General features: G+C 47.6%; 1 protein-coding gene and 1 long non-coding RNA gene across 2 annotated transcripts; both read left to right on the forward strand.

The window, feature by feature from the left end:
- The first annotated feature begins 11578 nt into the window (after positions 1-11578).
- Positions 11579-16569, forward strand: LOC135288595 (TOG array regulator of axonemal microtubules protein 2-like). Its single transcript, XM_064401965.1, has 4 exons — positions 11579-11833; positions 12822-12925; positions 14297-14501; positions 15673-16569. The coding sequence occupies exons 1-4, from the start codon at positions 11621-11623 to the stop codon at positions 16114-16116; spliced, it is 966 nt and encodes a 321-aa protein (XP_064258035.1). The 5' UTR covers positions 11579-11620; the 3' UTR covers positions 16117-16569.
- A 2633-nt stretch (positions 16570-19202) lies between these two features.
- Positions 19203-20364, forward strand: LOC135288597 (uncharacterized). Its single transcript, XR_010351654.1, has 2 exons — positions 19203-19675; positions 20131-20364. It is a non-coding gene; the product is annotated as an uncharacterized LOC135288597 (long non-coding RNA).
- Positions 20365-21872: the final 1508 nt, after the last annotated feature.

The raw sequence follows: 21872 nt of genomic DNA on the forward strand, positions 1-21872 counted from the left end.
TCTGAGCTGAACCCTTTGAGACGGGATGGACATTAATGGACATTGCCTGATTTTGTATTGGCAGAAATAGAGAAACCTCCTCTGACAGAATGTCCCTATAAATTTTCCTGTCAGGGAGAAGGAGCCTTCCAAATGGATGCATGCTATGCAGGGTCTGAGTTTGTCATCCTGTGACAGCACAAGCCCAAAGCCACCTATGGCAGGTTCATCATGACAAATCTCTTCCCTGGCTCTCTGCCTGTGTCAGTGTTGCAGGCTGAGGCTGGGGGAGGAGATGCCTTCTGCCTTGTCCTCCCTCCCTGCCTTGCCTGATCCCTGACAAGTGGAATTGGGCCAGACAAAATGCACTCTCTGGTGCATCTGGCTCAGCCAATGCTTTCAAGTTGAAAGCCCCAATGACACTGTTGTTGTTCCTCTGCCATCTCTGGCTGTGTCATGATGGGACAGATGAGACTTGAAGAAATAATTCTGCTGATGCAGAAGAAGAGATCAGATGACCTGGTCCCTTTGCTCCGGGTTAGTTCTGGCAAATCCTGGGTACAGCCCCTTTGGAATGACTCCTTAATTGCTGATGTGCAGCTGGAATGCTTAATGCAGCTAGGGGGAAGTATTGCTCAGTAAGGAAGGTGACTTTTTTTCTGGACTCATTCTGGACTAGAAATGACCTATGACATTAATCCTTAGCTGGCCCACTTTTATTACTGACTGAAGCATTCTACAGGGTGAAGGAATCCCATTTTAGGACAGGGATTCCTCTCAAACTGCTTGGCTGCTGTATGTATTTACCCTCTGTGAAGCCATGTAAAGAATTAGTTCTCTTAGCTCTAACAGCTCTGTTGGAGAGTATTTCAGAATGAGCTCCATTGTTCTTCTTGCGATTAGAAAATCAGCCTTTAATCAGGCTGGCCCAAAATTGGCCCAGTCTCATACAGTTCAGAAGGAAACCCTCGGGGAAAATGAATTATCTGGTGCCAAGAACACAGTTCATGTTTGGGTAACACTCCTGCAATGCTAAGTTTTTCTTTGCATGTCCTCTAAAATATTCCAACAAAGAGAAGAAAATGTTGATCTAAATGCATCCAGGTATTAGAACCTGGGACTTTTAGGAACCAAAAGAAGATGCTTACTAATATCAGCATGAATAAGAGCAGATAAGAATTGCTGTCAAGAGCAATCTCCATCTCTGCCCCTCTCTGTCAGACACAGAGGCTCTCCAGCATCCAGGGGCTGGGGCCTTCATCATGCAGCAGGTTTCAGTCTGCTGGCCAGCAGAGTAATGTCATGTCTGCTGCCAGTAGCCCATCCCTTGGGAGAGGCTCTAGGCATTGTACCTTGCTGCTCTCAGTCACAGTCTCTGTGTCTTCTGAGGGCTCTGCAATCTGGAACCTGTCTTGCCTGTTGTCCAGCATTGTGGTTTTGGGGGCTTGACATCTGCCAGAGATTTACATGAACCTTTGCTTTCATTTCCAGGCCTCCCACTGAGCCAGGCCAAGGAGATGGATCATCACACCAATCCTGGTCTTACGAGTGACACAGACCTGAGGGAAGGTTTTGGAAAGGTAAGGGAGAAGGACAGGGATGAGCAGAATTCCTTTCCAGTGGCGGTTTAGTGCTTGGCCCAAAATGTCACTAAAAATCATAATCATCCTCTCCTGGGCAATGTGGATTCTCTTGGGAATATATTTGACAACTAGAGAGCAATTGCTTGGCTGTTTCCAGTGGTGTCAAGGTGCCTGGTTTGGAGATGGTGCTAAGGTCATGTCAGAAGCATTATTTATGTGCAAAGGCTGTTTTAGAGAAGTTCTGAATGACAGAATAAGCTACACATCAGTGAATGTAAGCAAAGTGCATCCTCGGAAGCAGAGAAGCAAAGATTCTAATGTTGTGTGTAAGCAAGGCTGCAAAAGAAAATGGGAGAGTTTGATTTTTCCTGGTTACCTTTCTGGCTGTATGTCACAGCCCTCTCATTCTCAAGTTTTCTGCTCATTAACAGCAGTGTTTCTGCAGCTTGTTTTCATATGATTCCTCGTTTTGGTCTACTGATGTCAGAGACCAAGTCCTTCAGAGTCCTTCAGAGCTGAGTCCTTCAGAAGCCAGGAAGTGAGAAACAGCTGCAATTCCTGGCCATGAGTGTTAAGCAACAGCTAATTACCCCTCCTTGCTGGATATTGCACATGGTTTTCATTCTCCTGCCATGGCCTGTAGGAACTGAACTGCCTGCTCACTGGCCGTGTCAGCTCTTCCTCTGTCTTGGAGCACTCCTATGACCTTCATGCTTCAAGCAGGGCTTCCTGACATAGGCTGAAGTTGTAGCAGTGTAAGGTTGTGGCACAGAAATGTTCCACCTGGCTGTTTGTAATTGCCAAGGTGAGGACGGGAGACATTCCTCTGAAACTTTTGGAATGGATATGGAGCTGCATTGAAACCTATGGCACTCTGTGGACTCTGGACTCTGTGCTCCTGAGGAGATGTGTCTGGTTTGTGTGTCTCTCCTTACAGTCTATGATGCATTTCCATTGCACCTAGATCCGTGCTGCATTGTGCATGTTGGCTCAAAAGAACTTAGAGCGGAAGGATGCAGAGCTTTTGGAGAGAGAGATGAAGAAAAGGAGGCAAAGGAAAACATCCTTGCAGCCCATTCTGGAGACAGTTGAGCCCGGGGATGAAGCTGAAGCAAGTAAGTGGTGGCTACACTTGTGGTGGTCCTTTTTGACCACTTGCTTGCCCTTTGCAGTGTTGCAGTCAGACTGGGGGACTGTTCCACTTGCATTTGAGTGGAAGCTTGCTTGGGATTTAATTCTGTTTCTGAAAGAAAAATACAGGGGCATGAAGTGTCTTGCCCATGGCCTCAGTGAGTCAGTAACAGAATATCAGTTTCCCCCCTTCACCTCGAAAGTCTTTCAGAGTAGAAAATTCTGTCTTGCAAAGCACACTAGAGCTTCAGACTCTCTCCTGGAGAGCAGCCTCCAGGCAAGGTGAGTCCAAAAGAATGCTTTTCAACCAGGGTGCAACCTGGAAGAAACAAAATGCAACTCCTTCTCATGAAAACACCAGAGATCCTTCTCCTGCCACTCCCCTGCTGAGGAGCTGGTGCTGTAGAGCTGTGCTGAAGCCCCCAGGCAGTGCTTCTGCTGTAGCCCCGGGAGCAAGCAGCGTTCCCGACTGAATCCCGGCCGAGGGGCTCTGCCTGCAGGGCTGTGGGCGCTGCCCGAGGGCGGCAGCAGGGCCCTCAGGAGGCAGCACTCAGCCCCAGGGCAGCACGCAAGGTTATCTGCACTTTCTCTGGTAACTTCCCCTGCCAGCCTCTGGAACAGGAAAACAAAAACAAAGCAGTACTGGGTTTCCTTGTTTCTTAGGGGAAGCATTGCTGCAATTTGGTTTGAAGCTAGAAGAGAGTAGATTTAAAGTAGATATTAGAGATATTTTTTTTAAAGGAAGGGGATTAAAAGCTGGAAGGGTTTGCCCAGAGAAGCTGTTGTTGGTCCATCCTTGAAGGTGTTCAAGGCCAGCTTACATGGGGCACTGGGGAACCGGATCAGGATGAAGATGTCCCTGCTCACAGGTGTTGGACTAGATGGTCCTAAAGGTGCCTTCCAACCCAAACTCTTCTAGGAATCTGTGATTCTTTTTCCCATATTAGTGTGCCATTGTTATATGTGAAGTTCTTTGGGATAACAAAGAGATGTTACCCAGCTCTGGCAAGTTTTCTCACCCTTTCCATCATTACCCTGTCTAGTGCCTTCCACTTAGAAGCTCCTCTTTGGTCCCTGCAGGCTTTAGCCTACCACCTGTTGATGGCACAGCTTCTAGAGTGCAGAGAAAACACCCTGGTAGTGCCTTGAAGAAGAAGGTCTTGAAGAAGCAGGACAATGTGTCCCTACTGCCCAATAGGCCCATCATCCATGGGGATGGCAGCTTCCCACGCAGCTCCTCAGGTAAGCCTGCTCCATGGCAGCTTTTTCCACACAGGGTTTTCCTTGCACAAGGAGTACAAACTGCCTCCTGCCTCAGCCAGCACAGCTGGGATCTTGGGTCCGTAGTCTGTCCTGAGAATGAACAGCAAATCTACTTTTGAGTTACTCCAGCTTGGGAGTGCTGGAGCAGTGGTTCTTAGAGCTCTGTTGGAAAGTTGAGCTGAATCAAGTAGTGTAAAGGCCTGAGCTCTGGCTTTTGCCCATCCTGATAGTCCAAACTACAGCACTGGTGCCAGGAGGCAGCTGTGGCTGCAGGGTGAGCTGCAGGGCAGTCTGCCAGGGTGTGCTCACCGTGCACCTGCGAGAACCACCACCATCAGTTGCTCACTCACCATCTGGCCCTCTGCCTGTGCTGCTGTCCAGTTCTGCAGCCAGCTTTTCTGCTATCCCAGCAAGGGCTGTCTCTGCAGGGCAGTCAGCAGCTTGGTGCAGTCGTGCTGCTGCTGCTCCCAGAAGTGCCCGAAGGCTCCTCGCTGCTGCCATCCCACAGCCTGCAGTGCCAAGAGGGAACAAGCAGTGCCTCCTGTGTCACCCAGCAAATACAGCAGCCATGTGCAGCCGATGACACCAGGAGGGGCTGCCTGCTGCTCCCAGGCTGTTTGCGGCCTGCAGGAAATACACAGCAGATAGTCCCTAGTGGCTCCTGTCTCTCCTTTGTGGGCAGCCTGCCTGTGCTGTGATCCCAAGCAGGGTGAGATAAGAAGATGGCAGCTAGGAGTGATACTTCAATGCTCTTTTCTAGTGATACTACTTCCATGCCCAGAATTGACCAGAACTAGCCTGAGGTGGCTCTCCATTCATACTGAATCCAGATGTGTATGTCTACAGACTTCTGCAGTGACATCACTGGTGTCAGTGGCTGGGGTACCTCAGTGACATCCAGATTAGCTCCTGTCTGAATATTTCTCTTGTTATGGTTCCTCCATACTTGGTGAGAATATGCAAGGTAGCACAAAAACCCTATAAAGTCTAGGGCAGTTCATCAAGATTCTGTGCAATATTTATACTCCATCATTGTAGACAGCTGAAATGTTTTCATCTATACATTAGAAAATGAGCTTTTTAGTGCACAACATGAAATTTTTGATTGGCAGTGCTTTTGATGACAAATGGGTTTCCTAAGAAATGCATTTATCATCTGATTTTCTTCATACCCTGTAATTTTTTTTCCTTACCATAAAATTTAATTAAGGCAAACCCAGGTCAACTGATCAACAAGAGAGTGTGTCTGCCAACAATGTGGATCTGTATTTGCATATTTTTATCCTCAGAGTGCATTTGGAAACCTTTTTAATCAACTGTCTAGTCTGGAAATTACATTTTTCCACAAGAGAAAGCTTAGAACCTACTGAGTTTGCAAACACATCCATTAGATGACCAATTTCACCTCAGCATCTTTGAAATACAGGCAGTGTGCACCTCTGAAAGTGTACAGATTGATAATGTTTGGAAAGAACAACATCCATAAAGTACTCCCTTCCCAATAGTAGGGATACTAAAATGTATGTGCACTCAGCTGCCTGCTGTCTAGAATATTTGCAGTCCGTGGGAACAGAGGCGCTGTCAGGTGGGAAGGGTCAGGTATGGCTGTTCCCTGGTAGCTGCTCCGTGAGGATTGAGCCGGGCCCAGCAGGGCTGGCCTGTTCAGGCTTGGCTTGGTGCTGTCTCCAGGCAGCTGCAGGTCTCTCCTCAGGGAGCTGCAGAGGGCCCCTGTCCTCAGGGCTGGGGAAATCAGGGTGCTGAGACAAGAGGGGCACTGAGGGGTTCCCTCCTGGGTAGCGAGTGCTGCTGCTCAGCGCTGTCTGGCAGGGAGCGGGAGCTCTGCGGCCGCAGGAACCTGCCGCTGGCCGTGGCACCTGTGGCCCTGGGGAGCTGGGGCTGCGGGGCAATTGTCAGGTTTAGCCTGGAGCTGTGCCCAGCTGGGGGGCTGGGAGAAAGCAAGGAGCCCCAGGAGCCAGAGAGCAGGGAAGTCTCTGAGCCAGTGCCAGCTGGCACCACAGGGAACCCTGGCTGGGAGATGGGGCTGCAGGCCGCTCCATGGCGGGGTGCCTTGCCCGGGCCGCAGCGCCCATGGCCGACCCTCTCCTTGCAGTGACCTCGCAGACGGCCACTGGTGCCCAGCGCCGAGAGGAGCCGCTCCGTGGGCATGGGCAGAAGGACAGAGCCTCTCCAGACCCACAGCACTCCTTGCTGGAGGCACTCTCCTTGCTCAGCAGCGATGACTGGTAAGAAAGGCCTTGTTCACTCTGTGTCCCTCTTGGCATTAAGGTAGGTTAGAATTGTGTCTTGCTAGTGCCTCTGAGCCCCTGAGAGCCCAGAGTGGACAAAGGGCACTCCAGAGCAGTGAGAGGATAAAGATTTGAGAGCAGCCTTTTCTTGGCCTTGCTCTGCAGCACTGCTCCAGCTGCAGCAGCTCCGTGCTGTTTCCTCGCTTTGCCTGTTGTTCCATGGAGCTGCAAAGGAAACCTTGAGGGGATGGAAGAAGTTTTGAGTGTAGAGATTTGGGTGCCTTGGGCCACTGGCCCAGTGGGACTGAGTGAGATTCCTCTCTGCCCCCACTGCTGACAGCAATGGCAGGTGACAGCGTCTCCCTGTGACCTCCTGCATGGGAGTCCCAGAAGCAGCTCCAGGGAGTTCCTCCAGGGAGTTGTGCTGTCCAGTCCCTCAGCCTGTCATTACTCCTGAAGGGCTCATGGCAGAAGAGAAGGAAAAAGAAATGAAATCCTCTAGGAATCTTGCACTTTTGGAATTCAACTTTTTCCTTCTCACTGCTTCATATGGGCCTGAGGTGTTTTGTCAATACTCACCATGTGTCCCAAAATTATACACAGGCAGAAGGAGGCCCAGAGGTGATAACCCTACAAATGTTAGGTGATATTGGTTTTCTTTTTAATGTCTTTTTGATCACTCCCTGGTAGATGCTTCATTCACACAGGGGTAAGGACTCCATTCACACTGGGATGAGCATGAAAAATCTGCCACAATGCATCTCCTTGTGCAGTCACCTTTGTTTTGTCCTTTCTCTTCTGCTTTCTCTTCCCCATTTCTCATGGGTGCCCTGTGAGGTGCAGAGAGCTTCTGCAGGTGTGGGGGATCCGGATGACGCTCAGGGGTGCCAGTGGGATCAGTCGCCAGCCCTGTGCTGCAGCCCTGATGCCTCACATTCCTTCCTGTAGCTGAGGCCCTGCACAAAGTGCTGAGAGACAGAGTTGTTTGCACCTTTTAAATAACACGTTGCTGTTGTGGGGGTTGTTTTAGGTAGGGGGTTTTGGGAAAAGCCAGAGTTTCAACAGTTCTTGCTCAGGGGTGGAATCTTCTGGGACATCCTGCTGCTTTTTGGGGGAATATGTGAGGTGGAGTGGAGGGGGTGACAGAGAGGCCTAGATGGCAGAGGGGAAACTCAGCTCCAGAGTGCCAGTGCAGACTCTCAGTGCTGAACTGCCTGCTGGGGCTGACAAAAAAGGAAAATGCCCCAATAACAGCTCGGTGGGACTGTGTCTCAGGGACAGGCACAGGGAGGTGACAAGAAACAGCAGTTTGGTCTGGTCTACAGCTTCTAGGAAGCAGTGCCAGGGGGGCATCATGTGCCAGAGATTTCAGAAAGGCTGTCTGCTTAAATGGCCACTCTGAAACCCCTCTATTCACCTCTTGGATTTGTGTAGGCTTTTGACAGCCACATCATCCTGTGGCAACCTTTTCCACAACTAAATTAAGTACTCCTTGAAAAGCACCTCCCATTGTTTGACTGAGCTGCCAGCCTGATAATCTCAGAGGGTGCTGCCTTGGGGGAGAGAAAAAAATCAATCTTCTGCCTTTCAGGGAGCTGAAGGAGAAGGGACTCTACAACATCAAACACCTGGCTGGGTCCCATTCAGAGGTCCTGCTGTGTAGACTTCATGATGTTTGCTTGGCAGTTACCAGCGAGGTGAGAACATTGTTCTGAATTGTCCCACATACTTCATACATGGTGTGTAGAGTAGGTATGTGCTTGTTCGTCTCCATGTGTGCTCAGGGTCTGCCTTCATTTCTGCTTTTAGACCTTCTATTTCTAATTTCTGTCAGCTATCTGTACGATCTGTGGGTACATGTAGCTGTATTTACTGGTAAGTTGGGTATCTGACACTTGTCTTTGAGTGTGGTGCCTTTATAATGCAATGTGCAAATGCAGAAACTGAGACACTAATGAGGTTATTTGCCAGAGTCCCAGTCTCTGCCCAAGCTGTAATTCAACACTGCAAATTGGTCTCTGGGTCTGAGCCTGTGTTTTCTGTTTCCTGGCTGAGTGCTTCAGCTGCTGGTGTTGTTTTTTGAACAGGAGCACCTGACTCTTCTATCTTTATGATTTGTGCTTTTATGATTTGAAAGCAGCCCTTGCTTCAGTTTTCTAGTCAAAGGGCTTAAAATCAAAGCTGTGAACATTTTAGAAGAGTTAAGTAGAACACTTGAATGAAATATTTTTTTTTAGGCCTGCAGTAAGCAGGTGTGAGACCAGAAATTGGTGCCAGAGTAAAAGCCTTTCTGTGCTTGTGCTCTCCTGCTCTTACTGTATTTTGATGTTCCTCTGGACACAGTGGGATGTGTTGTCATTTTCTGGGACTTCTGTTGCAGGCAACTGGTTTTCTTTTCAAGGTGATTCTTATGTTTCCCCTCATTACTTGTCCAGGTGGCCAACCTCCGTTCCAAGGTGTCCTACTCTGCAATTGTCACTCTGGGAGAGCTCTTTGCGACCTTGAAGAAGAACATGGACTCTGAGGTGGATGAGGTTGCTCGGGTCCTTCTGCAGATGGTGTCCAACTCCCCAGAATTTGTTCAGAAAGCAGCCAGTCAGACCCTGGGGATCATGGTGGAGAATGTGACTCCTGCACGAGCAATGACTGCTCTCATGGACATGGGAGTCAAGTAGGTTGTTCTTCTTTTAGTGATATTCTTCACCTTCTAGTGTGTGGGAGGGAGAAGGGATGAGACAGAGAATGGGAATGGTGGGAGGGAAGGGTCCTGTATGCTGCATCTTCTGTGAACTCAGTGACTTCATTCTCCAATCAACGTCATTTCTCTCTTCTTGTCACCTGTTTCTGCCCTCCTGCAGCCTATTAGTTCTCAGAATCCCAGAACTTTAGAATATGGGGAGTTGGAAGGGGCTCATCAGGACCATTGAGTCCAGCTCCTGGCCTTGCACAGAACAGCCTAAGGGTCACACCAAGTGCCTGAGATTGTTGTCCAAATGTTTCTTCAACTCTGTCAGGCTTGGTGCTGTGACCACTGCCCTGGGGAGCCTGTTCCAGTGCCCAACCACCCTCAGGGTGAAAAACCTTTTTCCTGATACCCAAATGAAAGCTCCTCTGACTCAGCTTCCTGCTGCTTCCTGGAGTTCTCCCAGGCTGTCAGATTTTCCTAGCTGTGGTGACTGGTGGGGAAGTGAAAGTGCCTGCAAAGCCTGAGGATAGAGCCTTGTGCTTTTGTGGCAAGAGGGACAATTGCAATTGCAGCTGTGAGTGGTGTTTGGTATTTCACAGCACTAACCACAGGGGCCCTGGGAAAACCATGTCTCCTCATGATGCCATTAGCTTGAGAAAGGAGGAGGGTACTTGCTGGGGTGTGGAGCACATGGGGGACAATCTGCTGGGTGTGGCACAGCCTGCACAGCAGGTGCAGCTCCTGCCAAAAGGAGTCTTGTATGACTGTCCTGGCCATAGAACTCTACTTTCTATTCAAACTCATGTTTCATGTTAGCCTTGGGATGATGAATCACTTTAAAGGCACCTTCACAGCCTGACTGCCATGGAACAGTTGAAGCACATGCTGCCTTAAATGTTGGTGCTGGGCCTGATAGTTCCCAAGAGACACTCTCTAGAACAGGACAGCCTGGCTAAACTGCCTGTCCCTCCTTTCCTCAGCTTTGGAATAGGGTAAAACATTCAGATGTATCCGTTGCCAAGCCTCACAGAAGAAACAGGCTGCATTGCTGGATATTCTGCAACTTCATGGCCCACAACATGTTTTCCCTGCATTTGTTTTTTTCCAAAGGTCTGCAGATTTGGGGATCATGGGTGGAAAGAGCCTCAATCCCGCTGCAGCTCTGTGTACTGGGTGCCCTCTGATGGGTCAGCATGAAGTGTCTTTAATTTCTAAATCATTAATGTGTAATCTATTTCCTTAATCTTTCTCAGAGTAAATACTGTGAAAGGAGCTGGGTATCAGAGAGTGCAGGGAGACTGAATTCCTCCCTCTGCCTTGCAGGCAGTCCTTCTGTAGAATGCTAGCTTTGTGTTTACCTGAGGACAGAACCTTCTAGCGGTGTCTAAAGTTGCAGGGAGAAGCCAGGCCTCCTTCCCCCAGCAAGGACAGGGAGCAGGCTCTGGCCAAGGCCTGTGCTGCTGCTGCTCCTTCTCCCTGTGCCCCAGGGTTTGCTCTCTCCTTCCCAGGAGCCGTCACGCCCAGGTGCGGAAGTGTGGGGCCGAGCTCCTCCTGTCCCTGATGGAGAGAATTGGAGTCACAAAGCTGGCAGGCACAGCCAGGGCTGAGAGGCTGGCACACGTGGCAGGGAAGCTTGCTCAGGACTGTCACAAGGACACAAGGTAATGATCTTCATTTCACCTCCTAAAACAGGAAAAGCCTTTTGTGCCTGGCTATAAAGGTAAAACCCCATAAGAGTGGAAACTGAAGGAAATATGAAGTTCCCTCACTGTGTGAATAAGGGTCATAGAAGCATGGAATATGCTGAGTTGGAAGGGACCCATCAGGGTCATCGAGTCCATCTCCCGGCCATGTGCAGTGACCCCAAGAGTCACTGCATGTGCTTGAGAGCATTGTCCAAAGGCTTCTGGAGCTCTGTCAGCCTTGGTGCTGTGACCATTGCTCTGGCTTGCCTGGGCAAATGGCTGTACTGGGTAACCTGAGGTTGGCTAGCAGAAAGGAGCATTGCCAGCTTCCTGTGGCTTGAAGGATTCTTTACTGAGATCAAAAGAGCTCAGATGAGCCAGTCCAACAGTTTTCTTTGGCCTTGGGTGCACAACACAAAGCCAAAGTGTTGGCTAATATTTATCACTGAAGGATTCCAAACATCCATTTCTCCTTAACTTCAGACTTTCTTAGAAATATTTCAGGGGTCTTTAGCCAACATATTCAGTCTTTCTGAACTTGGTCTGCAGATTTCTAGAATGCTGTTTTCTGTGGCTCAATGACCTCCAAATTTCTTCTTGAAGAAAGCTGTGATTTCCTAGTGGCAAAATCAACCCAAACCACCAAAGTCCCCTTACTCTGATGATGAAATTCCCATTAATAGCTGCCAAGAACACCAGAGCAACTAACTGCCCCTGTGCATACATAAAGTATAGAATAATCAATAGGATGCATGAGGTGTTTTGTCCTGGCTTCCCTGCCAGTTAAAGAAAGGCAAATTATTGTGCAATGGCAGCAAGACACTGCTAATAGGCTCTGACAACAAAGCAGATGTGTTTTGCTTGTTCTCTGGGATCCTTTGATCCCACAAGAGCACACCCACAGTTTCAGAGTGAAATGGTATTTTTCTGTTGCCCCACATTCTCCTCTTGCCTCCTGTGTTCATCTGACAGCACTGTGCAGTATCAACTGGAGGTAAATCTCCCTCTTTGCTGAGTAGGTAATGCCTTCTTGTGCAAGGATTGCACATGATGAATTTAAGGTATAAGCCTCTTCTGTTCACACTCTTCCTTTCTTTGTTCACTTTTCTTTCCTTTCCTCCCTCCCTCCCTTCCTTCCTTAGGCATTATGGACAGGAGATGGTGAAGATGTTGCTCAATCATCAAAAATTTAAAATGCTTTTGGAACGATCTCTTTCCACCAGTGACCTGGAAGATATTCTGACAAGAATGAAGAAGAAAGTAAGTGCTTGGCAGGAGAAATGTCTCCTTTGTGCAAGTATTGCCACTGCTAATGTGAGGTCAAACATCCCCAATCTGTCTTGATCTCATTCCTCTACTACTGAATCATTTTTCTCCTGGGAATGAGCTGTTAATCCTCAGCCTGTTCATCTGCAGACCACAAAGAAATTGATGTTATTAGGGAAAAAGTGGGGTTTGAATATTTTCAATATCACTCACAAAGAAGAAAGGGAAAGAGAGCAAATGGGTTTACATTTAAGTGTAAGGCCCCACCATGCTCTCCCTCCTCTGCCCAGTAAAGCAATTAAGTGAGAATAGTGCTTCTGAAGAGAACAGAGTCTTTGCAAAAGATACTGGAAGTAGTAGTACTAAAAATTTCCAAATTTACAAAAGATGGCCAAGTCAATCCTAGTTACTACAGTTACAGTCTTTTGGGAATACTGCCCTGCTGTCAAGTTCTGTGGAACTGGAAAAATCTTGGTGAATTCAGCAGCATCCAGTGGAAACCCCTTTGTTTTTGGTTTTTTTTGGTTTGTTTTTTTTTTTTTTGTGGGGGGGGCGGGGATTTTATTTTTTTTATCGACATTACAGAAGGGAGCATGCCTTTGTTCAGGCAGAGGGAGAGTGAGTGTTGAACCAAATCCTTCCAACACAATGGGCCAACCCCCAGAGAGTCCAGATTTTTCTGTTGCTTCTGTTGTTTACGAACACTTGTTGCCTGCCAGTTTGCATTATTCCCATTTATGCTGAAGACTAATGAATTTGGGATTTTAGACTGCTGCTCAGTCTAGTAGCACCCATAGCCTGCCTTGGGCTATTGAAAGCAAAGAGTTGGCATCACTGAATCCCTGGGCTGTTTCTATCTGCAAGTTAGGAAATGTTTCCCTAAGCCTTGGTAGCAGTGATCCTGGTTCTAACTTGTGTTTTAAGCAGGGAATTTCCTATTTTATACTCTAAAGATTGATGGGGTTTCTCTATGTCTTTGTAGGGGATGGAAAACCAGAAGGCTGAACGCCCATCTGTCAAGGAGCTGGTGAAGAAGAGGAACGATGGCTCCAAGAAGCCCCAGGCCACATTGTCTTCTAGCAAATGGTACTGAGCACTTTATTCAGATGTGACAAAGCACATGACAAGCTGTACATGTCTCTTCCTCAGGAAAATCTTTCTGGCAGAGATGGCCAGTGACACAGATTGTTCTCTTTCCCTACAAATGCTCTATGATAAAAAAAAGTCTACTTCTGCATTAGGCTGAACACAACTTCTTTGGAGGGGTTTTCACAATTGAGAGACAAAAAGACCCCATTGGTTGCAGCTCAGACGATCCAGTGCAGTGGCAAGGGCAGTGGTATGGAGGCTATGACAGGGCCAAGTTTCTGCTGCCTGACTTGGGACAAGGAAATTCAACCAGGGCTTTTTTTTCATCTGAGTGGAGTCTTTTCCACATGGGTGTTTTGATGAGAAGTCTCAGTCTAGAAGGAGGATGCCATTCCACAAAGATGCAGTTCTCATGCATGTGGTTTGGCCTGGCTGAATCATGGTTTTCTTACCCTGAAACAGTATCAAGTTTGAGTAGTAAGTAGCAATGCAATTCCTGATCAACTTCAGGCAACAGGTGTCTCAATGTGGACTTTTTGTCTTGATATTCCTGTCCTTCATATGATTTGCTTGATGGAGACAGCATGTTTGGTTTCCTTTGTCCTGTGCTGCAATCAGCATTTAAGACAGGAATTTGGTCCTTGCTGTCTCTTCATGGCAGTTGCAGAGCTACTTGTACCTGTTCTCCTCTGATCACAGAGGGGATTTATTTAGCTCTGTCATGCTCAGCAGTGGCAGGAAAGTGACCACATGCCTCAGTAGCATAGCTAGCATCTTTCCATGCTCATGGAAGAGACAGGTTGATCCAGGAGAATTGTTCCCAGTGGGGTTGTTAAGCTGTGGATTTAGTCTCTAGGGAAGCAAATGAAATGTGAGTGTAGGTCTGGGGTGTCTGGCTTCTGTTTTTATCTCTGTGACTGATTTTCTGAATCCTTCACATATGACCCTGTTCATCTGTTCAGATGCATCTGAGCTATTTTTGCAGATTGTCATGCCTGGTTGTAGAGACACTTCTCCGGAGTGATGAGTTTCCTTATTATGAGACACAAACATCCCATATGAGGAGCCACTTAAACTTGGAAGTAGTGTCTCTCTTTCTCCACAAAGCAATGTGACCTGTGTGCCTTGGCAGCCATCTGAAGATAGATCAGATGCATCTCATCCTTGCTTTTTCTGAGTGAGCACTGGCGAGAATGTTCCTTGCAGATTGTCTCCCAAAATGATTGTTATTAGGTCCACGTTGGTTTTCAGAGCCTCATGACTTTCTAGCTTGAAATCACATCATTAGAAAAGCTACTGAAGATGTTTTGCTCACAATTTACTGAAGGTATTATCACCAACAGGTCCTCATTTGGTTTTATTTTCCAGGGTGAAATCTACCTCTGATGGATGCCTCCTACACCGTGCACAAGCCCAGGTCACGTTACCTCCAGTTGAGGAAGAAACGGAGCTGCTCCAGAAGCTTTACAATCTCCTGGAGGCCAAGGGGTTTCAGACGCGCATGGAAGGAGTGTCACTCCTCCAAGACCTGTGCAAAACCAGCCCCCAGCTCATCTCCACTAACATTGTCCAGGTATGTAGTGTATCTTCATTGCTCCTTTCCTTTAGCTCCTTTCCTAAGCCTGCAGCAGTAAAGTTAATTCAGTGTGTCTTGGCACTCCATCCTGGCTGTTTGGGACATGCTGGTCCCTCTTACCCAGGCAAATTTAATGCAGGTCCAGGCTTCAGGACAAGTTATTTCAGTCCAGCTGTATTTGTCTGGCAGGTGCCTATTGATGCTGTTCATCGATGATGACAGAATTTTCTGCTGGTGTGACTGCTGCTCTCTCCTACTCCCAGCTGGGTTAAGTGAAGGCAATCCAGCCACTGAAAGCATGGCAATTATTCTCTAGACCAAAAATGGGTTTACCTAGGGAAGAGAAGATCAGACTGGGTTGGTTTAAACCCAGGGTTTTTTTAAGAATACTTCCATATACTCCATTTGTCTTGCACAGGCACAACTCTGGCTCTCATTTCCATCCTTGTTCCTATTCCTCTTGGTAAAGACAGTGCTCACCCTTCTTGGGGGGTCTTTTTTTCTCCTTGGAAAAGGAGGAAAACAGCTAAGGACTCATCTCTGCCATCTCCTCCCAGTAGCTGCTTTTCCCCTTTCTCCAAGAAAAGGTGCCTGATGATGTGTCTGTCAAGGGACTGAACCTGCTCTAATGAGGGCTGTACAGCTCATTAAATTCCAGAAGTCTACCTGTTACTTAGAGAAATGATCTGCATCCTGGAAGAGTTGATCAGAGCCCTGCACTTCTCCAGATACTGCTGCTGAGACAAACAAAAGAAAACTTAGATCTCCTCCTGCCATAGTTTTGGCAAAATCCTAATTGCCCTCAGTACTTGAGGCAACTGTGTAGAAAACCGGGCATTGTAAACATCTGCTTCCATACTTCTAAAGCAAAGGTAGTCTTTAGCATGAAGAAATGGAATGGATTTAATGATTTACAGATGGAGTGAAATACCATAGGAACTATTCTGTCCCCAACCAAACCTCTTAAAAACAGAAGAAAATCTTTCTAGCAGCATGAGGTTGTGCCACCATTCCAGTGAGTGGCCCACAGGAAAAGAGTGAAATTGTGCAAGCAAGTGCTGACCTGACAGAAAGTATCACTCTCATCTTTTACATTGCTGACTGCTACATCCACTCTTCAAACAAGGACATGTGAATCCAGCTTTCATGTTGTTTGTTCTCTTCACAGATTTTTGAATATTTTGTCCTGAGAATATCTGACAGCCACAAGAAAGTGAAGCAGAAGGCACTGGACGTGCTGGCTGAAATCACAGGCGTCCTGAAAGATGCCTTGAACCCGGTGATCATTGGTTTGCTGGAAGGAATAACGAAGAACCTGAACTCCAAGGATCCCAGGGTTCGTGCCGCAGCTGTGAAAGCGCTGGAAGAATCCATTGCTCATTTAGGTAAGGCTGAGCCCTGGCATGGACTCTCCTCACCTGTGTCTCTGTCTCTCCGACACAAGAGAGTGCTGAGTGCCTTGATAGCTGCTGTTGTCTGTGGAAAGCTCCAGCTGGCATCCCCCAGAAGCTGTGCAGGTGCAGTCCTTATGCACCAGTCCCCCAACAGGCTTGAACGTGATCAGCATTTCCCAAAAGTCCCAGGAGCCCTTGGCTCTGTGCTGCCTGTCTGAAGAGCAAGTCCCAGACTACAGCTTTGCTGCAGTTCAGAGGCAAAGGGGGTTTGGAGTTTGCTTGGGTCCCGTTTGACTTCCCAAATGAATAGCTTTGCTCTTGGCATGAAGGGAGAGTGACCCATCAGAGCTCCTGCAGAGCAGCCACCGGGAATGCTCTACATGATAGGCATTAGCTGCCTATTTACCCCTTTTCTTCTTTGTCTTCTATTTTCAAAGGGGAACTTAGGATTCCCCAAGTTCATTTCTTTATAACAAATAGGTATAAACCCAGCTGTCAATGATGCCCTGTTCCACATGTTGTTTTGCATGGGGCAAGATGTCTACAGCAGTTAACTACATAGGCAAAGGCTGCTCTAAATTCCTTTGCCACACAGATTTATGTCAGCTCTGAAAATGCCACACTGGGGAAATGTGCCTGAAAATAGGAGTGTTGAAGAGGCAGGTGTTCAAGGGGAGTTGCCACTTTCTCCTCCTCAGCTGCTCTGTGAATTCAGGAACTGCCTGACTCGGTGCCTTTCTGTGTCCCAAGTATGGGGTTCTTCCTTTTTGCTCTGGGATGCAAAATCTTTTCACTGCTTACATGTGACTGAACTCTTGAGGTCCCTGATGGGCAATGTTTTAACATAGCTCCTGATACAGCAGACAACTTTGCATTTACAAATGTGAAAGGAGAGCTTTTCTTTTGCAATTTAAAACCCTGCCAAGCAGGCTGGAAGGAAAGAAGAAAAGGATTCAAAAACCAGCAGAAATGGTCTTTATTTTATAAAATGTGGTTGCCCCTGCCCTTTCCCTCTGCACTGTCCTTTCTCCTATGGTCTCAGAAAAGTGAGCAGAAACATGTGTTTCACTTGTAGATAAAGTATCACTGCTGAAGGAGTTCAGCTACCAGTGGAATCACCTGAGTAGCCAAGCTCTGCTGGATGTCACGGAGTGTATCACAGGTAGGGCCTCCCCTTCTAGGCCAAGAGGTCTTCCCAGGGAGTATTTACAGGCAATGCCTGTGAACAGACAGCAGAGTAGCTCCTCCAAACCAGGAGGTGCTGAGCTTGTCCCTCCTGCCCAGTGCCCAAGGCAGGTGTATTTGGCAGGTTTCCCTGGCTGCTGCAGAGCTGTGCAGCACCTGAGATGGGGGCAGAACTCGGCCTCGGGGCTGAGCTCCCACTGGGGCATCTCAGAACCCAGCTCCAGGAAAGGGAGGGGCTCAAAATACCCCAGCTGGCCCCTCTCTTGGAAGCTCAGGGACATCTGTCATCTTTTAGGGAAAATGGTGGCAAATGCTGTTTCAGGGGATCAGTTTGTTTTGTCCTCACAGAACTCTTGTTTTTCTCTTGGAAAGCTTTGAGGCTGAACTGTGCAGAGCCTGGGGTCACAGCTTAGGTCAAAACTCAACAGACGTATTAGAGGCAGGGATTTAGTGCAAGGCAGCCTTTGGGGGCAGAGGGGCAGAAGCAGAGTGCTGAGGCTCCCTGCCTGTGCTGCCAAAGTGGCGCTGGACTGAGCATTTCAGGGTGTGCAAACAGTGTCTGCCTGTGTCAGCACTGTCCCAAATGTTACAAATGCAGCTGATAATTGATTCCTCAGAGGGGCTTGCTATGTCAGCAATAGCCAAGGAATGGGAAAATTATAATCCCAATATATAGTAGAACAGACTATTGATAGCCTTGCTTTAACTGGGGCTAAAGCCACTGCTAATTAGGCCAACATCTTTGAATGCAAGGTTTAATACACTTTGTGTCTTCATTGGGAATCTCAAAAGGGCATGTTCAGCAATTGGGAATGTCAAAGGCCCTTTAAAGAGCTTTGAAAAAAGTAGATCTCCAGCAACAGGGAATTTAGTTTTACAGATCTTTTGATCTCTTTTTCAAATAAAGGAATGAAACATAAATTAGGACTACTTTAGAAAAAGTAGATGTTCTCTCTGAGATTCAGTAGGAAGAGACAGCTGTTCCTTACCTTCAATAGTCACCAATGTCTTTAATTGCATTTAAACTCAAATGAATTCCCATGTTAAAATGGGTATCATAACCCTTTTCCTGCTTAGCACAATTGGGGTTTGGGTACTTTCAGGAGCTGTTTTAATATTGATGACTGCCAGTGGATTAAAAGCATAGAGAAAATGAAGTCTCTTCCACCACAGAATAATAAATGGCTACTAGATAACATTTTGCCTGATCAGAAAATAAGAATGGTCTCCAGAGCTTTTCAGGATTTGATCTTTCAGCCAAATCTGCCATGCAAGGAGCCTGTTGGTAGTAAATTTTTGTCTGTGTTTGACATAGTTTGGTTCAGAAAATGAGCAGAGAGCAGTTTTCAGAGACAATATGAGAAAATACTTGTGTTTTGGATGAATTTCAGTCCCTTGTGTAGCATTTTGCTCTCTCTATGCCCCTACTTCAGTGGACATTATAAGAAAAAATGCCATTAAGATTGGGAGGGGAAATGGCATTAAAATGTGGAGATGCTCAAATGCCACAGCAATGGGGTCTGGATAATTCTCTAAGGCACCCTGAGGTTTGAAACAGCTGCTTGTTGGAAGCCCCAGAAGCATTCTGCCAAAGACACCAGCTAGTCACTGATGTTTCCAATCCAACTGTCAAGCAGCAGCCATCTCTGGTAGGCTGGAGTTTTGAGGTGTGTTCTAATCCTGCCCTTTGCAGTGTGCCACTGAGCAAAGGGAAGAGCCAGATTAAACATGTGGCACTTGACATCAAAGTTATGAAAATGGAATCATCCCTTTTATTAGAAATCCCTCCATTTCTTCTCTATGGTGCATTTCCAAATCTTCAGTGTGGGTTTAGACAACTTCTTAATGGAAATAAAAAGCAACTGGACATTTCATTCATTGCTCATGCAGAAAGTGATTGTGGAATAATTTAGTAAAGGTACAAAGTCTGCCACAGGGACAAGGCTGTGGTTGGAGAAATTAGTCCTGAGGGGTTGGTGGTTCTGTTTCCAGGATGATCACCTGCTTTGCCCATTTCTGGATCATGGGGCTCTGTGCTATTTTGCTGATCTTAGCCAGAAGGCTTCCAATTAGCAAAAGCAGAGGTAGATCCCTGTTTGCATTGAGGCTGGTGGTTGAGAAGCTGTGTCTCTCTCCCGGCAGTGCTTGTGGAGTGGGTTTATGCCAGGAGCCCTGAAGTGGTCCAGCACGACGCCCTGCCCGTGCTCTGGTCCTTCCTGGAGAACAAGGCGCTGCCGGTGCGAAGCGCCAATGTCCGCACTGTGGCCACCAAGCTTGCCTCTGCCCTCCACAAGGTGATGGGCACCAAGCTGAAGAGATGTGCTGCCAGCCAGCCTCCACATGTGCGGGAAAACCTCTCCAAAATGTTGGGCTGGTGAAGGCATGATGTTCTCCAGAGAGATGACAACGTGCTGAGTTGGACACCTCCAGATCTGCCTTGTTAGCTGTGCCAAAAGAGACCAAATGCTAAGGAAGGGTGTGCACCTGCCCCCTCTCTCTCCATCGCCCTTCCTAGTCATGGCATGGGGGGCCTGAAGCAACTCCAGACTGAGGACAAGGTGAAGGCTGATCATGACTCAGCCTCACACAGAGGTGAGGGGGAGCTGGGCCAATCTCTGGTGGGAGGAAGGGTCTTGTGGCAGCCCAGCGAGCCTGTGCACATTGCCAGGGAACAGCTGTGCCCTGCATGTGCCCCTGCAATGAGCTGTGCTGCTGCCAGTGCCTGTGGAGCTGGAGGGCTCCTCAGCTGTGGGGCAGGCAGAGGAGCAGGAAGGTGCATGTGCAGCTGAGCCATTGCTGGAGAGCACAGGGCTCTGGGCTCCCTGCTGTCCCAGGGCAGCCCAGAGGCCAGGGTGCTCCTGTGGCAGCCCTGTGGAAGTGGGCCAGGGTTTTCCCTTGGCCTGCCTCAAGTGCCTGCCAGCAGGAGCATGTTTCCCTGTGCAGCTCTTTAGAAGTTTGCAGGAAGTCTGACCCATGAGATATGGAGCTTTAGCTGCTTTAGGTTTGCATTGTGGCCCCTGTTAAAATTTTGTGTCTCCATTTTGCAGATCGGACTGGTTACAGTCTTACTGAGAAGGTTCCTCTGGACAATTCCCATGGTGCCTTACCCACAAAGTCCTTGCCTGCTGTACAGAAGAGCTCTCTTTTCTCCAAGTTCAGGAAGAAGCTGCTGCCTGTATGAATATTGTTTGAAGAATAGGATTTATATGTTAGGTTTTGTAGTAGATGTACATATGTTCTGATCCTTAGATGTAGTTTTGAATAAATGTGTTTTGATTGTACCTTTAAATCTTGATTACATATTTTTAATTGTATATATTTTATACTGATGATGGAAAAAAAGTAAATAATTAAATTAAATTTAAATAAACCAGGAGAAGAATGTGAGACCAGGTCCTGCTAGCCTAGAGATGGTGGGAGTGCAGCTCACTCAATGTGCCAGTGTCTCACCACATCCTTTCCTCCTCACTGGGCCTCTCCTCTTCCTCTTTGGCCATGTTTTCTTTGTGTCATTTGTGCTGCTCTTTGTTACTTGGCATTATGACAGGGCCACGTGTCGATTTATTTGGGGGACAATGGATCCAAAAGATCCGCTATAGTCAAAAGCTTTCTACCTAGGTGTGTTCTGTGCTCAGAAAAAGCCTGAGCAAAGAAACAAAGAGAAATGTGCCCAAACCCCAAAGCTTTGCTCCTTTGCAGTCTCACACAGATCTGGCTCACAGGTGTCTTCAATCACAATTTCATAGGTAAGAGGAATTCGTGTCTTTCACTGGGAAAAGATGCACTGATTTGGAAAAACCGTCTGTATGTATATTTACCCAGGACAGCAGCCCAGCTGTGTTGTTTGCACCTTGTTTGCAGAAGGATGAGTGCACTGGGAGGCCAATAACAAGTGACAAGGGTTCCTCAAATCTGTACCGCAGCCTGGGTGCCATTCAGCCCGAGCTAGGGGACAATTTGTTCATCATGGAACAGTGCTTGCCACTGAAGTGAATTCCTGCACAGCTGGAAGAAGCAATTCTGGATGCAGCTCCAGCTGTTGCTGGGCTGCATGATCATTGACAATGCTGCCTTTCCAGAAATTATTCTGCAGTTTCCTTTCATAGGCATTTGAAGCTTTTGAACTTCACATTGCAATTTGCTTTGCCTTAGGGAAAAACACTTCTAGGCCCAGTGCAAAATGTAACCTTTTGCCAGCAAAGTTCTCACGGTTGCCACCTTCTGATGTTACAGAAGAAACGGCATGGGAATGTGTTAATTAGGTTTTCTGAAAGAAAAATTCTATGTCACCTGGCTGCATGTGTTTGCTTAGCTATGGGTCTAGTCCTGGCCTAGTAAAGCCAGGGCAGGGTGGCATGTTGCCGGGAAAACTAACCCGTGAGCTTGTGGGGTTGCCATCACCAGCAGAGTGAATGTGGCCTTTGGGGATTTCTCTGGAGACAAAATTAGGGACCTACTCAATGCCACAATATTCTCTTAGATCTTTCTATAATGTTCTAGAAAAGGCTGTGAAACTTCACATCTCCTTGCACAGCCACTGTTTGAATTGGGGCATTTTTGTCCCTCCTCAAAGTCATTGCTCTTGCACACCAGAAACATGAACATCCACCAACAGGAATGATGCACGGTCCTCCTGCTGCTGCTTCAGAGCACTGGGAAGTGCAGACCTGGGTATGACCACCATGAACACTCAATTAGCATTTCATGCTCCTTCAAGCTATCCAGATCTCAGGGCTTTTTGTTTCAAAGCAGCCACTGTACTGTCTCTAGGGAAGAACAGGAAATGGGA

The sequence above is a fragment of the Passer domesticus genome, chromosome 33 (assembly GCF_036417665.1).
Source record: "Passer domesticus isolate bPasDom1 chromosome 33, bPasDom1.hap1, whole genome shotgun sequence".
NCBI lineage: Eukaryota > Metazoa > Chordata > Aves > Passeriformes > Passeridae > Passer > Passer domesticus.